The sequence below is a fragment of the Manis pentadactyla genome, chromosome 7, assembly GCF_030020395.1.
Source record: "Manis pentadactyla isolate mManPen7 chromosome 7, mManPen7.hap1, whole genome shotgun sequence".
Classification (NCBI taxonomy): Eukaryota; Metazoa; Chordata; class Mammalia; order Pholidota; family Manidae; genus Manis; species Manis pentadactyla.
The window spans coordinates 107765282-107783057 of record NC_080025.1 but is presented as its reverse complement, the minus strand read 5'-3'; the positions used below and the strand labels follow the sequence as shown (position 1 = coordinate 107783057).

The 17776-nt window shown below is 40.9% G+C and overlaps 1 protein-coding gene across 1 annotated transcript in view; it reads right to left on the bottom strand.

Moving 5' to 3' along the window:
- Nucleotides 1-13133: 13133 nt before the first annotated feature.
- SEPTIN7 (septin 7) overlaps nucleotides 13134-17776 on the bottom strand; it is a 93688-nt gene continuing 89045 nt past the window's right edge. Inside the window, exons 12-13 of the mRNA XM_036897409.2 lie at nucleotides 15245-15384; nucleotides 13134-14183 (exon numbers count right to left, since the gene is read on the bottom strand). Of these exons, the coding sequence (XP_036753304.2) occupies nucleotides 14144-14183; nucleotides 15245-15384 (180 nt within the window). The 3' untranslated portion in view covers nucleotides 13134-14143. The remainder of the gene's footprint in view (nucleotides 14184-15244; nucleotides 15385-17776) is intronic.

The window sequence follows — 17776 nt, the reverse complement described above, 5'->3', positions numbered from 1 at the left end:
CGTTATGCCAGTACCCATCTCTATATCCACTGTCTGTCTTTGTCTCTGGTTTTCAAGTTCCTTTATTATTTCAGCAGGACACTTGGTGTTAGCCGGGCATGAAAATTGCTGAATCTTTCAAGGACTTAGAAAGCTTATTCTTTCCACTTGGTCAGTAATGTCACCAGCAGTGCCTCTTTTGGGTTGGTTACCTGCTGTAATGCCTCCCACTTTGAGTTCCTGTCACTGAGATCAAAATGGGCTCAAAGCTTCAACTGTGCTGGGAGGGGAGCAGAGGAGCCCAACCTAGGTAGTCGGGGGTGGGGTGCTGCCTTTGGCCTGTTTCCCTTGCTTCCCCACACCTTTCCTCCAGGGAGCGGGTGGAAATACAGGTCTTGGGGGCCACCTGGATTTCTTGGGGTTTTTCAAATGTCCAAATACCCAAAGCTTTTCGAGCCTGTGCATGGCCTTAGGACCCAGCATGAGAAAGCAGGAAGCCCCCACTCCCATGCAGCCTGCCAGGGAACCACCTCGGACCCCTGCATTCCCAGACCCCATCTGGGTGGTATCAGCGGTTTGCTAGGCCGAGGCTCTCTTCCACTGTGCTTGGGACTTGCTGAGCTCCAGCAATTATAAAATTCATGATCCTGAGACCATCTCCTGTGGCTCATGAAGTCTGAAAAGCAGACCCATTAGCTATGGAATGGAAAATAGTTTTTTCTGCCTAAAAGAGTTATTACCAGTAGATTCATATATGGCTTGTTTGTGCTTCTGCTCCTCTCTTTAATCAGCTGGCATTCTGCTGCAGAGAGACTGGCTAAGTATTATTTGAATGGATGTGACATTAACATTTCCCTATATCGATAAGAATGCTTCAAAAGTAGGATTTTCCATAGGTGCAAAATATTACATTGTCTGGTTATATCATAATTAACTTAACCATTTCCTCCAGAAAGAGACTGGGATGTCCTAGGGGAACATAGGCATTAAGTTCCTAATGTATGTCTTCAGACAAAGCTGTGTTCCCAGCACTGGTGATTAGCAATACAGTCACACCCCATCCCTCCAAAAAGGACAACCACAGACAATTCCCATCACTTAAGGCTCAGCAGCCAGGACATGGCCAGGATGGTCCAGAGTGTGGCCCGGCCCTCAGTTCTGTTTCTTCAATAAAACCCACAAAGCCTGATTGGCTTTGGGCCATAGAAAAAGAGTTTTCCCAATGGGGTGTGTTAGGATTCAATGCTTTTAGTAGAACAACTTACTTTTAATATTAATCTTGAAAGAAATAAAAGAGGAAATTCCTGCAGGCCACAGGCTGTTCATGTTTATATGGGAACCTGAGAAATGGCCAGGTGACCCCACATGAATCGACCCAGGTCCCAGTGTATGAATGCATTCAATACTGGACACTCAAAATGGACAGTAGGGCAGACACAGGCTTGGAATGCTCTCTGTGCACCCAGAGAACTCCCTAAAACCTGATGGCATTGCCTACAGGTTTGGTAGCATCTATGACAGAACCTCCAGGGACAAAGCCCATCGTTTGTGCCTGTCTCTCATCTCTGGTCGGCCTCTGCAGAGGCATTTTCCCAGCCTCAGCACTCAGGCATCAACGCCAGGGCATGTGGTCTTAACTTGTCCTTTTTTTTACTTATGGATTCCCGCTTGTCCCCATACCCATCTTCCTTGCTGGTGTGCAACATATCCTTGAATGTATGAGTGTCCTTATAAATACACAGATTATTGTGTGTTCACATGTATTTTAATTAATATGAATGCTATTCGGCTTTAGAGCCAATTCTATTTCTTACCTTTCTCCCTCAGCCCTAGGCTGTTGCTGTGTGTGTGTATGTTTTGTTGGTCCTCAAGTTTCTATCATTTGATGTCAAGAAAACCAAAACCACCAGATAAAAAACACACTTCAGCAATTTTGTCTGGTGCTGACTTGCAAATGTTATCCATGCTATCTTTGTATTTCATTCACAAGGAATCACTCTCTTCAAGATGCAAATAATGTCATATTTTCCCCCTCTGATTTATTATAAACCAACCACTAAGACCAGGAGGTATTTAAAATCAGACATTTTAGAACTTCTCGTTCGGATCCCACAAAATCTCTGGTGGCGGAGGTGTCACACAGCCCTGAAAAGGTCCTCCAGGAGCCCAGGTCAGAGTGGCTGCCCCATATGAGTAGCGCTGTGGCCTTGCCCCATATCACACATTCCTTGGCCTCTGCCCTCCATCTGGCCGCCCAGCCAACAAGGGTTCCTTCAGGACAACTTGACACCCTCCTCACTTGGCCTGCCCAGGGCCCTCCACACAGGCCCTACAGCGCCCTGCAGCCATCTCCCCTAAGGTGGACTCACGGCTTACTCTTCCCAGTCCCCGGGAGACAGACGGCAGGCTCAGACCATTGTCCCCTTTTCAAGCCTCCAAAACACAACATTCATTCTGCCTCTTTGTGCTATGACACGGCATCAATCTTAAACCCACAAAGGTTTTCTGGATACAAGGAAGGTCAAGAACTTCAGAATAGTAAATTCTGGTGCTCTCTCTGGGAGAAGAAAAATGCCTTTCATTTTTTTCCTAATCAGCCATAAGCCCACTCTGTCCCCAGCCCACAAGGATGAGCAGAATTATGTAAACAAGACATCCACAAAATTAAACCAACAGAATTTCTCAGTCTCTCCCCCAGCATCCTGCTACACAGATATTTATTGAGCACTTACTGTGTTCTGGATGCTTTGCCAGGCAAGACAGAAGGAATTTCATTTTATCTTCACAATGATGCTGTGAGGTAGAGAGATAATAGTCTCCATTCTTCAAAGGGGGAATATGAGCCTTAAAAAAAGAAGTCAGGGGACTTGCTCAGGGTCAAGTAGCAGAGCCAGAACTGGCACCTATATGATGCATGTGGTTGAGATTTGTGTAAATACTCAGGACTTTTATAACCCAGTGCTTTTAAACTGCATACCATCTGCAAAGCCTTCCTTTGGTTGAAGCTAAGGATGACTCAGTTAGCAAGCTTGGCCTTGCTGGATTATTCTAGCATATTTTGCCTGCCTCTCACCAGGGATATGTTCAAAGCTCAAGAAATTCATCCTGTCCTTCTTGTGCTGCACTGGCCCCATGGCCCTCCTGGGGATGAGCAGGGCCATGCTCTTTCAGGAAAGGTTGACAAAATGTTTAGCTATAAGGAAACCAGTATCCTACTTCTCCCTTCCCTCACTTGCAGGTGTTGTTTCTCTTTAGTGATAGAACCAGCTAGCTAAGGAAGGCCCTGGAACTTGACACCCAAGACTGGGTACCACAGACCGCTTGCACCCCCCCTCCCCCCACCACATACAGCCAGGAGAGGCCCAGGTGCCGTGAGGCCTGCTGGTGGGTTTGACTTTGAGTTTATGGGTTCTCACTTCTTTTTTGGCCCAGCTAGTTTGTTGCTCTGCCCACCTACCCATAGCCCCTTGGCTGTGTTAAGCTGTAGAAGCAGGAATCATCACTTATTATCCACATTTCCATTTCTGAAAAATTAATTCCAAAGGATGTACTTATGAATCCATTTGTAAAGGTTCAACATTGGCACATTTCTTCAAAATAGGAATGCCAGTGACCATGAGCCAACTGCCTTGAATACGGGAAAAATGTTGCACATCAACTGACCCTTTTAGTATAAGAGTTCCCTAATCTGTAGGTGGAAAAGAGATTGTTCCAGATGGACAGATGGAGAAACTGAGGCAAAGAAAGAATGAAAGACTTACTTCTCACAAGAGAGTTTGAGAGCAGAACTTGGTCTCATGCTTTTTCCCTCCAGACCAAAATTTTCTGCCTGTTGGAATAGGCCCCACACTAAGTTCATGGCCCTTTTACTTTCTGAAATCCCCAGGAACTAGCACTGCTGCCACTGCTGATGCCAGGGAGGCTTATACTCTGTGGAAGGAACCTGACCACTGGGGCAGTGCTGTCCCCAGCGCCCAGTGGGAGCTATGTTCCCAGCTCTCCCAAGGCAGGCACTTGCCCCACCCTACCTCCACCCCACTGCATCTTCTTCAGAGAAATGGGCAGGGCACAGGATGGGGGCAGAGGTCTCCACCCACATGCCTGTTCCCACAACCAGACCACTGCCAGGCAATGTCAGCAGGCTTTTCAAGTGGCCAAAATTACCCAACGAGGGCCCACTGTGTAGCATGACAACTCCAGGAGGAACACATGAGTGTCTGTCAAACCCTTTTCCCAGAGAGGATCCCAGGTCCACTGAGAACATGATCAAGTCACCAGGGATGCCTAATCCTGTTGCCCCACTTCCAGCTGGTCAGGCTGATATCCTAAGGAAAAGATAGTGTCTCCCCATCCCTAGCCACCAGGGAACTGATGCCCTGTTGTCCTTGATCACTGCACATAATGAGTACTGCTAGAGTGATCATCCTTCCCTATACGCCATCCTGAACCTTAGCTTCCCCCTGACCCAGGAACGTTCCTCCTAAGCATTTCTACCAGGCTCTCAGGCTGCCACACATACACTGTACAGTGAACAAACTTCCCTAGTGCAGGCTGAAGTTTCTCTCCACTTCTTGTTCTTCCTGCTTTTCCCAGGCCCGGCCTCCCTCTAGTGTTCAGGCCCCCCATGAGAGTGAGAAGCTGGTGGGAGAAGACCCACTATCAGGAAGGCTGAGCAGGGCTAGAACATGATGTGTAAAGGCTATAAACCCTTAAAGACTAGCACCCTCCCACTAGCCATCCATCTGATTCAAAATAAAAACAAAGTAAAAGTTTAAACAGGTACAACATAAATAATCCAGGAATCCAATGAAACCATGGTTTCCCATGATAAGTAATTTGGTATCTTTTTTTTTTGAAATATCAAACTTCAAATTTTTCCTCTCCCCAGTTTTTGGAGACACAAATGGAAGTCTGATGTGTCTACTGTGCAATGCACACAGGGTGAGGTGGGAGGGAGCTGAGGCAGAGTGTCAGAGGGATGGCCCAGAGGGCTTGGAGCCTCTGAGGTACAACAGGAGTGGGTGGCCACAGTGGTGGGATGGGAAGGGAGAGCTCAAGCTTTCAGAGGGGCAGGGCATGGGGAGGGGCTGATGCGGAGGGGAAGGTCCCTGGGGATGAGGTAGCCATGGTGGCCTCAGCTATACCTGAGGAGGAGAAAAGGCCTGCCTCCTGTTGTGCTAACCTGGGCTTTGAACCTGCTGCACTGGGTTCTAAAGCAGTCACTGTCACTCTGTGTCTCGGGGAAGCTTGGGGCCAGCATAACTAAAGCCCAGACAGACCCAGACCAAATTCAGATCCTTAGAGGAAAGGAAAGGAAGAAGTGATGACTCACAAAAAGGTGCTCCCAGGGAGATGTGTGGCTGCTGGCTGCTTAGAGGGAGGCTGTGCATCGTGATCTTTCATGGGTTTGCAGTCAGCTCAGATCCTACACCACTCCAGATTCGAGTTAAGTTACTCCATTGCCCCTGGCCTCAGGGAGGTAGAGAGTTAAAGTAAACTCAAATTTTTCTTTTTTTTCCCACTATTTAAAAAATTATGGCAAAAATAAATATAAATATTAAATTTCCCTTTTTATGTGTGCAATTCAATAACATTAATTATATTCACAACTTGCAGCCATCACCACAATCCATTTTCAAATTTTTTCAAACCCCCAAACAGAAACTCTATGCCCATCAAGCAATAACTTTCCAGTTTCTCTCCCCCAGGACCTAGTAAACTCTATTCTACTTTCTGTTGCTATCAATTTGATTATGCTAGACATTTCATGTCAAGTGGAATCCTGCATTTGTCCTTTTGTGTGGCTTTCTGCACTTAGCATAATGTTCATTTAATTGTATCAGGTGTCAGAATTTCCTTTTTAAGGCTGAATAATAGTCTGTGTGTATATACCAAATTTTGTTTATCCATTCATCTATCCATGGACACTTGGGTTGCTCCCACCTTTTGGCTATTGTAAACAATGCTGCTATGAACACAGATGTGCACATATCTGCTGGAATCCTTGCTTTTGCTTCTTTTGGGTATATTCCCAGAAATGTACTTGCTGGGTCTTATGGTAATCCTATTTTAACTTTTTGAGGAATCGCCAAATTGTTAATGTTTTCTTTATGTTTGTTTGTAATGTTCTCTTTCAAAAAATCTTAGTCACTTTTGTAGCATTCTTAAAACTCTTTACTACATTAAAAAAAAAAAAAGAGTAAGTCCTAAAGTATATCTGAAACAAAATAAGATCTGACTGTTGAGTGACATGTAATCCAGGGATGGCCGGAGCTCAGGAAAGCCGCCTCCAGGGGTCACAGCCTGCAGGAGGATGCTGCCACCTTCTGTCCCAACGACCATCGCCTGTGCTGCTCACGTTTGAATGGCGGCCCGTGGGAGTTAAGGCAGGAGCTGTGCCCTCAGATCTGAGCCCCAGCTTCACCTCGAGACCGGGGCTGGAGGGGGAAGGGGCTGGATGCGCGCTGGGCAGCGGCCCTGGGGAAGATGGCCTTCACCAATACCAGTGGGGCCAGTGATGGGGCCACCACTTTCCGCTCCCTTACTCCTCCAAACCCTTTGGGAGGTGGCAGTGGGATCCCCAGTCTTACCTGTCTGCAAGCTGGAGTCCCAGCACAGGGCTGGGGTAACCTAGCGTGGAGCGGTCCTGTGCTGCCTAGGACGTGGGAGGGGCGGAGCCTGAGGGTCTCGGCCATTACCCGACCTTCGGATGGTAACAAATGTTGACCACGCCCATTTTTCTAAGATTGCAGTCCTGCACCAAGAGTTCCCTTCAACGGGCTCGATGCCTATTTCTCTTAAAGGACTCGGGCTCCTGTAAGGAGCAAGAGGCACCTGTGCACAGGCAGGGCATGTGCGCCCATTACCTCCAACAGTCGCATGTGTTAAGACCCCGGTCTCAGAGAAGGTAGGATGACATGACTGAACGCATGGGAAAGAATGAGTCTGCCCCATATGGCAGAGAGTGGACGCTAGACTCTGCTGACAGCCTCGTCACGGATTCTATCCAGTCAGTCCACAGGGTTTATTGACACCAAAGAGATCCAGGCCCAGGGAAGATGAGGGGATCCCCTTTAAGTTTATATGAAGGAAAATACAAGCCCCAACAGCCAGAATTGGGGGCTTTGGGTCACAATGCAAAATGCAATGTAAGTAAATATGAATACATAAATATGTATTTGAATATAAGGTAGCAGAGAATGTTTTATTTAAAAGCTCAATTTCATCAGATTTTGACTACTGTAGTATTTTAAGAGAATTTCCTTGTTTCTAGTAAATACATACCTAGGTATTTAATATGGGGAGCATGAGGCTGCAATAACTAAAAAATGGTTCAGGAAAAAAGTGTTTTTTGCCAAAATTTAAAGTTAGAAAAAAGTTCATTAAAATCAATAAATGGGAAGGGGATATTTGACAACCTTTTGGTGGTACCAGTAGAAAGCCTGCAGAGAGAGAAAGAGGGTCAGAGGGCCAAGCTCAAGGGCTGTCTGAATATAGGGAAGAAGGTTGTAGGCTAGGCAGAGCTCACAACAGCCAACCACCGAGGACAGCCCACCCATTAGCCTGGAGCTGGAGCATGAGATATGGGTGACTTGGGCTGATTCAAAGGCCCAGGCTGGCTACAGAACTGGCACCTCATTTATCTATAATCCTCATTTATCCATAAACTTGTTGCCCCAAGTTTCCATAAACAAGTTTCCTCTGCAGGGGGCAGGGGGTGCTGTCTGACTCATAGTGGTTCTCTCAGTGACCACCCACCACACTGGGCCTATTGCAGTTCTTGCCTGAGGTTTTTCAAACTCTCAGGCAGCGGGAGAGATGCCAGTCTCTTCTCTGGTCAAGAGACTGAAAATAGGTAAGCCTGGACTTAACTGAAGCTGTGGGGACATCTGGCTTGAGTGGGGAAGGGGCAGGGTGATTCTGCATGGTGCCACCAGAAACTGTGACAGTGGCTTAAGAACCTAAAAGCCACCGACCGATTGTCTAGCTTTGTTCCCATTGATACACAAGCCTATAGAAACTCTTGGGTATTTGGACAAGATGTGTACAGAATGTTCATTCACTGCAGGGTAATTTTTAAATGAACTATATTAACCAAAAAATGGGTAAAATGTTGTGATAGCAGCCTCCTGGTTCTTCAGCTCTTACACAGACACCTCCCAAACTGAACAGGGATGAGCTGCATAAGCAATAAATATATTGTGGAAATGATATTGTGTGACTTTGAAGGCGAGGTCATAAACGACATTGCGGCTTGCGATTTGCCCTCTCTTGGATCACTTGTTCTGGGAAAATGCTACCATGTCACAAGGACACTCAAGCAGTCCTACAGAGGTCCATGTAGCAAGGAACTGAGGCTTCTTGACATCAATTTACCAGTGATCTGAGTTAGCCATCTTGAAAGCAGGCCCTCCAGCCCATCAAGACTTCAGGTAACTGTAGCCCTAAACCACCATCTTTAATGCCATCACCCAGCTAATCCCTGACTTGCAGTAACTAAGATAACAAATGTTAATATTGCAGTTTAAATGTTATTGTTACTAAGGTCAGGGGGCATTTATTGCTTTGCATGCAGCAATGGATAACAAACACAAATTTTATAGAATTATACAGTAAAATCTTGGTCTACTTTTTAAAAAGGGTTAAAATGGCCATGCTATACACTGATGGACAGTGACTGTAATGGGGTGTGCAGGGGGGACTTGGTGAAGGGGGGAGCCTAGTAAACATAATGTTCTTCATGTAATTGTAGATTAATGATAACAAAAAATGGTAAATAGCATAAAGGATGCAAAAAAAAATGTCCATGCTATAGAATTCTACTGAGCTTTAACTGAGGGTCTATGTGAACTCTATGTATTGGGCACATAGCAGGTACTCAAGAGGGGCTTGTTGGTGCACTTTTCATTTTTTGTTCCCTTCCCTCATGTTTCCAAGTAAATTTTTTCTCCCCTGATAAATGGGTATTCTTCCCAGTTAGAATATTGTAAAAATGTTCACATTTGGTAGGATGAGTCCATCAGTTCTCTCAGTACAAATTGGACAGAAAGCCATCTCCTCTTCAGGAGCCACAGCGGGGCTAATCCCACCTGAAAGGAGAGATCACAGGAGGTAAGTTTGCCTCAGTGGCCTCTTCCCCATCTTCTAAGCAGCTATGAGGGATGAGGTCCAGTCAAACACCAGTGAAGTAGAGGTTAGGGAGAGAAAATGCCAGCTCGAGTACCTGGTCCCTACCCAGCAACCTGAAGGTCTAAGAAGGAGTTTATTTTCGGGTATCAGTGAAAGAACTGTGTTGCTGAAATGTTAATTACAATACTGGAAAAGTAAGCCACACTAAGCCACAGTCTTGTATAATCACATAGGATATTTATCCCTAGGGAAAAAACCTGACAGCTGCCCCAACTACCACCCAGGTAAAATACATATATTCCTTGACCTCTGAAAAGGGGAAAAGGTTCACATTAACACCAGCATCTGTGACATGGCACCCAATACTTTACCCACCATTTGCCAAGTTGCTTAAATTACTGGCTTATCCAAGACACAAGGAACTTTCTGTGCCTGCAGTGATTGGAGCATATATTTAAATATGAAAGAGACCAGTGAAATTCAAAATACAATGGAATTAAATGAGGAAAGAACAGTTGTAAGCCCCAGCTACACCAAGTTAGTTCAGTACTCCACACTTGGATGAGAGGCAGCCCCTTACCCATGAGAATTCAGTGGTCTTGTTTTCTTATAAATATCCAGTAACACTGCTCTTTGCACACCTGAAAGCTAGGAAGCAATCAGGGTCAACTCTAAAGAGGGAGAGAACAAAAAAATCGACATTTGTTAGCAGTGTCTTACCATCCTATTAGCCCCCATCTCATGCCACATCTTCTCAGAGGTGTCAACTACTCTTTGCTCCTCCCACAGGATTTCAGAAAACCTGAATGGCATTAGATTTCAGCAGGTCCACCATCACTGAATGTCAAACAGTGGTTCTGTGTGGCCAGCTGGGTTTCAGGCTACCCTTTGAGAGTCTGGCACAAAACAAGCTCTCCTTTCACTTGACCCTCCTTTGCTAATACTAGGCTGTTTGGCTGGGCCCAGCACCCCACGAGGCAAACGGTAATGCCAAGAATAGTCTTCATTCTTCCTGTGAAGCTTTGAAGGGCTTCTGAAGAACACAGGATATTGGCAGCCCCTATTTTCTGCTGAAAACGGCTGCCAATAAACTTTGAACATTCTATGGATTAATCTCAGATCAGGGGAACAGAGTTGCTTGAAAAGCAGCAATGCTTCCATCAGAGAGGAGATACTCTGATAAATCTTCTCAGCATTACATGTAAAGAATATTTTATAACTCCTATTACTAGCATTGTAAAAAAAAAACAACACCCCACTCTTTACCAAATTACCTTATTTCCATGGCATACCCTGTTGTTGAAACATACTTCATTCAGTAACTCCCAAAGGCTCTGTGTCACAGGATAGGGACCTATCATGGCACCATGCAGACTTAACTGAAAATGAGCCATCACCTAAAACGGGAAAAAACAAATGCTCTTGGTCTGCTATGGCTCCAACATTACCACTATCATCAACATTCAGGGATAATTTCTCAAGGTCCAGACACCGTCACAAGTGCAATCAGAATGTTATCTTCACTCTGAACCATCCAGGGAGGTAAGGGACTAATTCATAGCTGCAGAAACAAATGTTTACAACAGGAAAAGTAACAGGCCCCATTCACAGAGCCGAGATTTGAACATAGATGATTCATGGGCAGTTTTCTAGTACACACCAGGTAGTCATTCAGCCTAAGACAGGAGCACACAGACCCTGGTGTCACCAAGACTGGTTCAAACTCCAGCTCTGCCAGCTATTACCTATCTATTGGGTAAGTCACTAAACTATCTCCAAACCTTTTTCCACATCTGTAAAGGATGATGTTGGTATATATTAAGGAGTAAAAGAAGATAATGCACACTATGTAGCTTACTGTGTGGAACATAGCTAAGTGTTCAATAGTTGTTATTACAAAAGGGGCAAGGAAAATTTCTGTCAGGATACCTGAAAGATCTCTATTGCTTTTCAAATACATACATTTAAAATACAAAGTACACACACCTTTGTTTATATTTGCAAGCTTTCTATCAGGAAGGATTTCAATTTACTGTAGTAGCAGACAATTTTTTCTTTCACATCAAGTAGGATACCACAGTAGTCTTCACTAAGACTTCTTGGGGCTTCAACAAAACTGAGTATTAACAATCTACATACTGCAGATATCAACGGCTTCCAAAGTGGGCCTTGCTAGGTACCGCCATGGAGCTTGAGTGCTAAATATTTGCACATTTTTATTTCATCATGTTCACAATAACTAGTCCACATACACAATTTATGAATCTGTGGATACATGCTCAAATGGAGATGGTGAATGAACACTTTGCCTCTGCTGAATTATCAGGCCATCTTACCCTCTTTCTTTTTTCTCACCAGACCACCACATTCCTAGGTCAGTTTCTCCAAGACAATAAAAGGCATGAAAAGTATGGGGAGCCAAAATGTGCAGGTGGTAGAGTGACACCAAGCTAATGAGTCTGAAAAGCGGTATCATTTCCTCAGTTTTCAACATCAAAACCTGGGCTACACAGAAATAAGCCCAATTCATTATCGACTCCCCCAGTTATTTATGAACTTAATAACAATTACATCTCATTCCACCAGGTGGCAGTAAAGCTCTACCACACAATACCCAAACTGTTCTCCGGATTATTTACTTGGTCAGTCCTGCTTAATTAGAAAGATAGGGGTTAATGAGTTACTTCAGTTATATAATGTCTCTAACAATGATGACTAGGCATTGCCCTTTTTGTTATTTACAAACTGGCCTTTCCCTTATGCCTTCCTGAATGGAATGATACATGCATTGCGAAGGATCACATAGGTCTCAGAAAATCCACAGGCCATATAGCAAAAACTGCCCTCAATATGACTGAAGAGCCTGGTGCCAACAATCAAAAGACCTAGCAAAGTTGGACAGATCCCGTATCAGACTCAAGTAAAACCTTAGGCATAGCATGGATAAAGACTTGTGAAAGTTTTAATGAGGGTGGTAGAATAAAGGTGACTTACAAACTTGTAACAATATAAAGAATTTTCAAACAGTAACTACGAGAACCTGTTTCTAGCAGTAGTAGTTCAACAGTTAGGCAGGCAGTCTATACCAACTTTGTCATTTTGCATTACCCAAATTCAAGAGGTTGTTCTTAACTCCTTAAAACCAAACCTTTCTGGTTAGAGGAGTTAGCCCACTCTCAACACGAGAACCAAAACAAACCAAAAATCCTTCCATATTTACTTAATAGCTATTCTTGAATGTCTGATTCTGGTCTTACAATAGCCAATTTATTTCTAATAAGCCGTTTGTACCATATTATATTCTCCACTAGCAGAGAGGCATTTTAGGATTAACAAAACTTTTCCAACACAATTTGGCCATCAAATACAGATAAATGTTTACTGCAGTATTCTAAATTCTATTTTTAATGCCCAGTGGGATCAGCTTTAAAAATAGTACCTTGGGGTGAACTTTTAATACGTAAACTCACGATTCTATAATGTGAATAATCTTCCTATTATATGTCTTGGTCTATTTTTGAAGAGCAATAAGGATAGTTTAAGCATACAGATTTGTTTAAATAATTCTGTCTCTATAGAAAAAATATTGGCTAATCAGAATTATCAGTTATTTCCTTCTGCTTGTATCATTAATTTTAAAAAGTAACAAATATGGTGATGTTTTTTAAGGTAATAAACTGGGTTTATTTTTAAATGCCTTAAAAAATGTCATTTGGCCCTAGTAAAAAGAAATTAAACAACCCTCTTTCCAGTTAAAAAATGTCAGTTTCCACAGGGACTTGAGAATTTAATTAATGTAAATGAGTTGGGATGTGTTCTCAGAGAAATGACATAGTAATGAGTATGGAGATACTGTATCTCATAAATTAGAAAGCCAGACATACACATTTTAAATGAATCAAACATACAAGAGGAAGGATAAGAGTTACTACAATGGAGGAGGCAAATTCAAGTAAAAAAGTTTCTTTCCAAACATATTTTAGTCTTCTATGTCAACTGTAGAATATTTAAGGCTCCACACTCCATTTACATCACAACATTGTTTATTATGTGAATTTTTTACAATACAAACAAAAAAATACAGAAATGCATATATGAATACAGCTAAATGCAGAATGGTGACTTTTTTTTTCCTTTTTGAGGTCATGATTCCCAATTCTAGTAAAATAAAGAGACTGCACATAGGTAGAAATAGGTTGGTCGTTAGCTTCACAATTTTGCCTAGAAATGAACTATAAATGCATTTTCCCCCTGCTACTTACCATGAAGTGTAAAAAGGGAATTAAAGGAAAGTTTTCTTTTTGGTTCCTAACATATGAAAGATGCTATATTCTATTTTAGCAGGACCAATATATGGAAAATACCTAAATTAAATGTTATTACAAAAATGAAGGAGTAATGAGATTCTGACTAAAGAGGGTACTAAATGAGAATATATATTTAAAGAATCCAAAACAAACACACAAACAAAAGGTTGTTATAAAAAAGCTCTAGGTGCATTGTAAGCATATAGGGTTTTTTTTCCATGTGTATTTTCAAACAATGGAAGTGTCAAAAAATAGGGTCAACTGTGTTAGACTAAATTACATTATTGTAAACGCTGCATTGAATGGAACCTTTATATTTTATTTATTATAGAGAAGCATAGTTTGCATCATATTATGGCAATTTATCCTCAATGAAAACCTTCCAGAGTCCTTTTATTTTGGAATATCCTGTAAACAATCAAACCACCAGAACATGATTGTACAACAGTAAAATGTTTTCTTGCATTAAATTGAAGATATCTGTTTAATAAAAAAGAAAAGAGAATGTAGGAAAGGTACTTAGAGCTGTTAGTTTCTAAGTACACAACACCCTAGACAATTCAAGGCATCTTAATCTCCATCAAGAATAAAAAATAATAATTTTGTCATGCTGTTAAATCCATCATTAAGGATTAAACTGGTGCAGATTGGTCAAATGGATCCAACAAACACTGATGTCCAAGCTGGCATACTGGCAACTAATACATAACTGGTGGTCAATTGAGGGTTTAAAAGATCTTCCCCTTCTTCTTGTTCTTTTCCAAGGTCCTAAATGATTAAAGAAAAGTAATCAAAAAGAATAACCACATTATAAACATTATAGATAACATATGGTAACAATAGCTAACCCAACTACAACTGGGTTGGATTTTTCAAATACTTTTTTTCACTTAAAAATTTTTAAGATTTAGAAATAATGAGGACAATGCTAATCTATAATTAGTATTTTCTTAGACAATCACATATTTGACAAAATTATAGGACAAGCAGTTTTTTGTCATGTTTTTACATGACAAAAATCCCTTTTTAATATATGAGAACAATTCCTCCCAAATGAAACTGTACAAATTAAAAAAGATCAAGTGACACCAAATATGGTATATATCCTTTTCTCCTACTGCCACTGCATTCTGAAATGCATCTGCTTTTACAAATCTATTTTCCTCTTCCTTGGGGAAAATGTTAATAGGACAGCACTACAGAACAAATGTCTAATCTTGAAAATGTTTAACAGTGAGGGTAAATTGTAGAATCCTTACTGGGATACAACTTTGAAGTTTTAAATGGACTCATAAAGACAAGACAAAAACCAACGTACAAATATTACTAAGTTTTATGTAAATTAAGAGTAATTGATTAACTATATTAAGAATTAGATATCCCACATTTTATCTTAAGGATTTTATCCTAAAGAAATAATTCAACACAATTAAAACATACTCCTAAATGTATGAAAGATCTTTATAGCAGGGTACTCCATGCTTGCCAAAAGCTGAACACAACCATTATGTCCAACAGTGGGGTGGGGGCAGAGGATAAGCATTTGATTATGGTGAGTCAACTGGGGAGACTGTAATAAGACTAAATTATAATTATGAAGGTTGTTAGGCCATGGAAAATGTTTGTAATGAGAAAAAAACATTGTTTTAGTAGATAGACGGCATCCATCCATATCACCTATATAAAAAAATATTCATCCATGAAAATGTCTGTGCTTAGAATGCATAATGGGTGATGTCTTATGTTATTTTAATGTCTTTAAAATAAATAGGAAAACAATTCTTTAAAATGTTAATACACACATTTCTTGGGAACCTGATACTAGTTACCTTGAAGAGTTCTGTTGTTCTAAAATACGTTGTTGGGCTTCCCAGTTTGCTTTCTCATCTTCAAATTGACGACGTTTTTCCTCTAATTCTTTGTGCTGGGCTTCCAAATTCTTTTTCATTTGCTCATGGCGCCTTTGGAGCTAAATCACATAATGATATATAAAATAAAACTACTTAGGAAATAAGGAGTTAAAGTACCTTTCATCCAGGTATCCTATGTTAAAATTATAAGCACTGAGCTCTTGTGCTGTAAATTCAGAGTACCACCTGGAAAGCACTGTTGAGGATTCTTCTTCCTCTTGTACAACTTGCCATCCAAACAGCCAAGTAACTCAAGAGAGTAATTTGGGAAATGGAAAAAAAAGTGCAACAAGTTTACAGTTGCGTAGCACTTTCTAATAGATATATCCTATCTCATCTCATTGTTCATTACTCGCAAACATGTAGGACGCTAGGTGAGGAAGTCACCATGTCTACCACTGTGTAGATGAGCAAACAGTTGTGGAGATTAAGTCACTTGCCCAAGTTCACTAACCAGAAAGGAGCAGAACCAGAATTTGAACCTGTCTTCTAATTCCAAGTTCAGAGAGCTGAGATAAATGGAAAAGAAGTAACTGGAAAAGAACCTAAAAGTTCAAGATCACAGTAAAGTCCCCTGCTTCTTACAAAGCAGTGGTTCTCAAATGTTAGTCAATACAAATCACCTAGAAAGCTTATTAAAAACAGAGATTCCTGGATTTCACCCTGACATACTGAATTAGAATCTCTGGGTGTTAAGTCTAGAAATCTGCATTCTCAACAAGCCTGTCTTTCTAATGTAAGTGTGGTTTTTCCTACACTGAGAATTAACGCTTAAAAAATACTGGCTGAAAGGTGGGAAACACTCCTACAAAGTAACCTGCAGAAACAAAGAGCTTATCTAATGGTTAACTAAAAAAATTTCATTTAGATACTAGTCAATCTATTTTGAAGAAAACAGTCATCCAAATTTTAAAAAATCAGTTTACATCTAACTGCACTGAATACCTAAGAATCATTCAAAATCTTCAGATGTCCAGGAATTATCTTCTATTAAAGACACTACATCAGTGAGTTAGCATATTGAATTTGGATTATAATTTTGTATATAATTTGTTTTATTTTGTAAACGCACAAAAAGTGACTTTATATTCATTCCTACTACAAATAGTTCAAGCAATTCCTACAAAACAAAACTGTCTTAGATATGTTTAAGCAAACAAGTTACTCAGAAAATAGAACACAGGTAAATGCCTCTAGCTATCAAAAAAACCCCAAGGGAATTATACACTCACAATTCAGCATAGTTACCTCTGGGAACTAGAGAAAGGTACACATATACACTAGAGGAGAGGCACACTGGGCCTCAAATGAGTTAATGATGTCTTATTTTTTAAGCTGGGCAGTAGGTTCACTAGTGTTCTTCATTTTTCATCTAGATTTCTGATATATGTAAGTATCTTTTGTGTTAACTGCATGTAGGTAGAAAGTACAGGTCACAAACCTTCACTCTCAAGAAACCCTTGGGGTTAGAAGTGCTTCAAAGTTCAGAATTTTTCAAAATGTAGAAAGGCAATACTACTTAGAAAGGTACATACAATATCTGTAATACATCTGGGCTGTCTAAGGTAGCAAGTATAAACACACTACTATTTATTTGCAGTATAATATATAAATAATCACATCAAGTGGAATAAAACTATTAGTTCTATGTCTGGTTTTGCAGTTTTTAGAGCTGTTTAGGATTTGAAATTGTGGATACATGAATGTGGACTTGTCTGGTGATTAAGAACAAATTTAGAGTTAAGTAGGTTCACATAATGGCTTACAATTATGCAGCACTGACCAAGTTAATTTATCCCTTCTTTCATACAAAAAGGGGAGATGTACAGTAATATCTGCCTCAGTTTGGTGTGAGCTAAACATAATACATGAGAGATGCTTAGTGCTGTGCCTGATGCCCTGTGCTGCTGCATACTAGCAGCTGTGCCCCCAAAATTCACTGGTACAAAATGAACTTGAAAAGAAACTATATTAAACAAGGTTCAATTGGTTTCTTCACCTATATTTTTATACACTTATATGGCTTAGAGTATTAGGAGAAATTTGGCTCATACTTCATAGGTTCTTTCAATGTTAAAATTCTATCCTTTCAATAGTAATTAAGTTTCTCATAACTCTTTTCACCATTCATAAATCATACACTCTTGAAGCATTCTTGAGCTACAGTTTCATAATTATTTGTTTATAACATTTATTCTTAGAAGCAGGTCCTAAAATACGTCTGTACAAAATATAAATTCAACTCCTTTTAGATGTTCAATGGAATCAAAATGTGAAAATTATGCAAACTTTAATTCCTCTTCTGGTAAGAACTTTTCAGATTATTTACTAATTAGTGAAGGGATAAAGTCTCAAATGGACAGATTTAATAAAAGGCTGAAATAAAGACTAAACCTAACCTCCAAAATGTCATCTTAATTACAGGTGCCAGGGATAGTAGTTTGGCAGGCA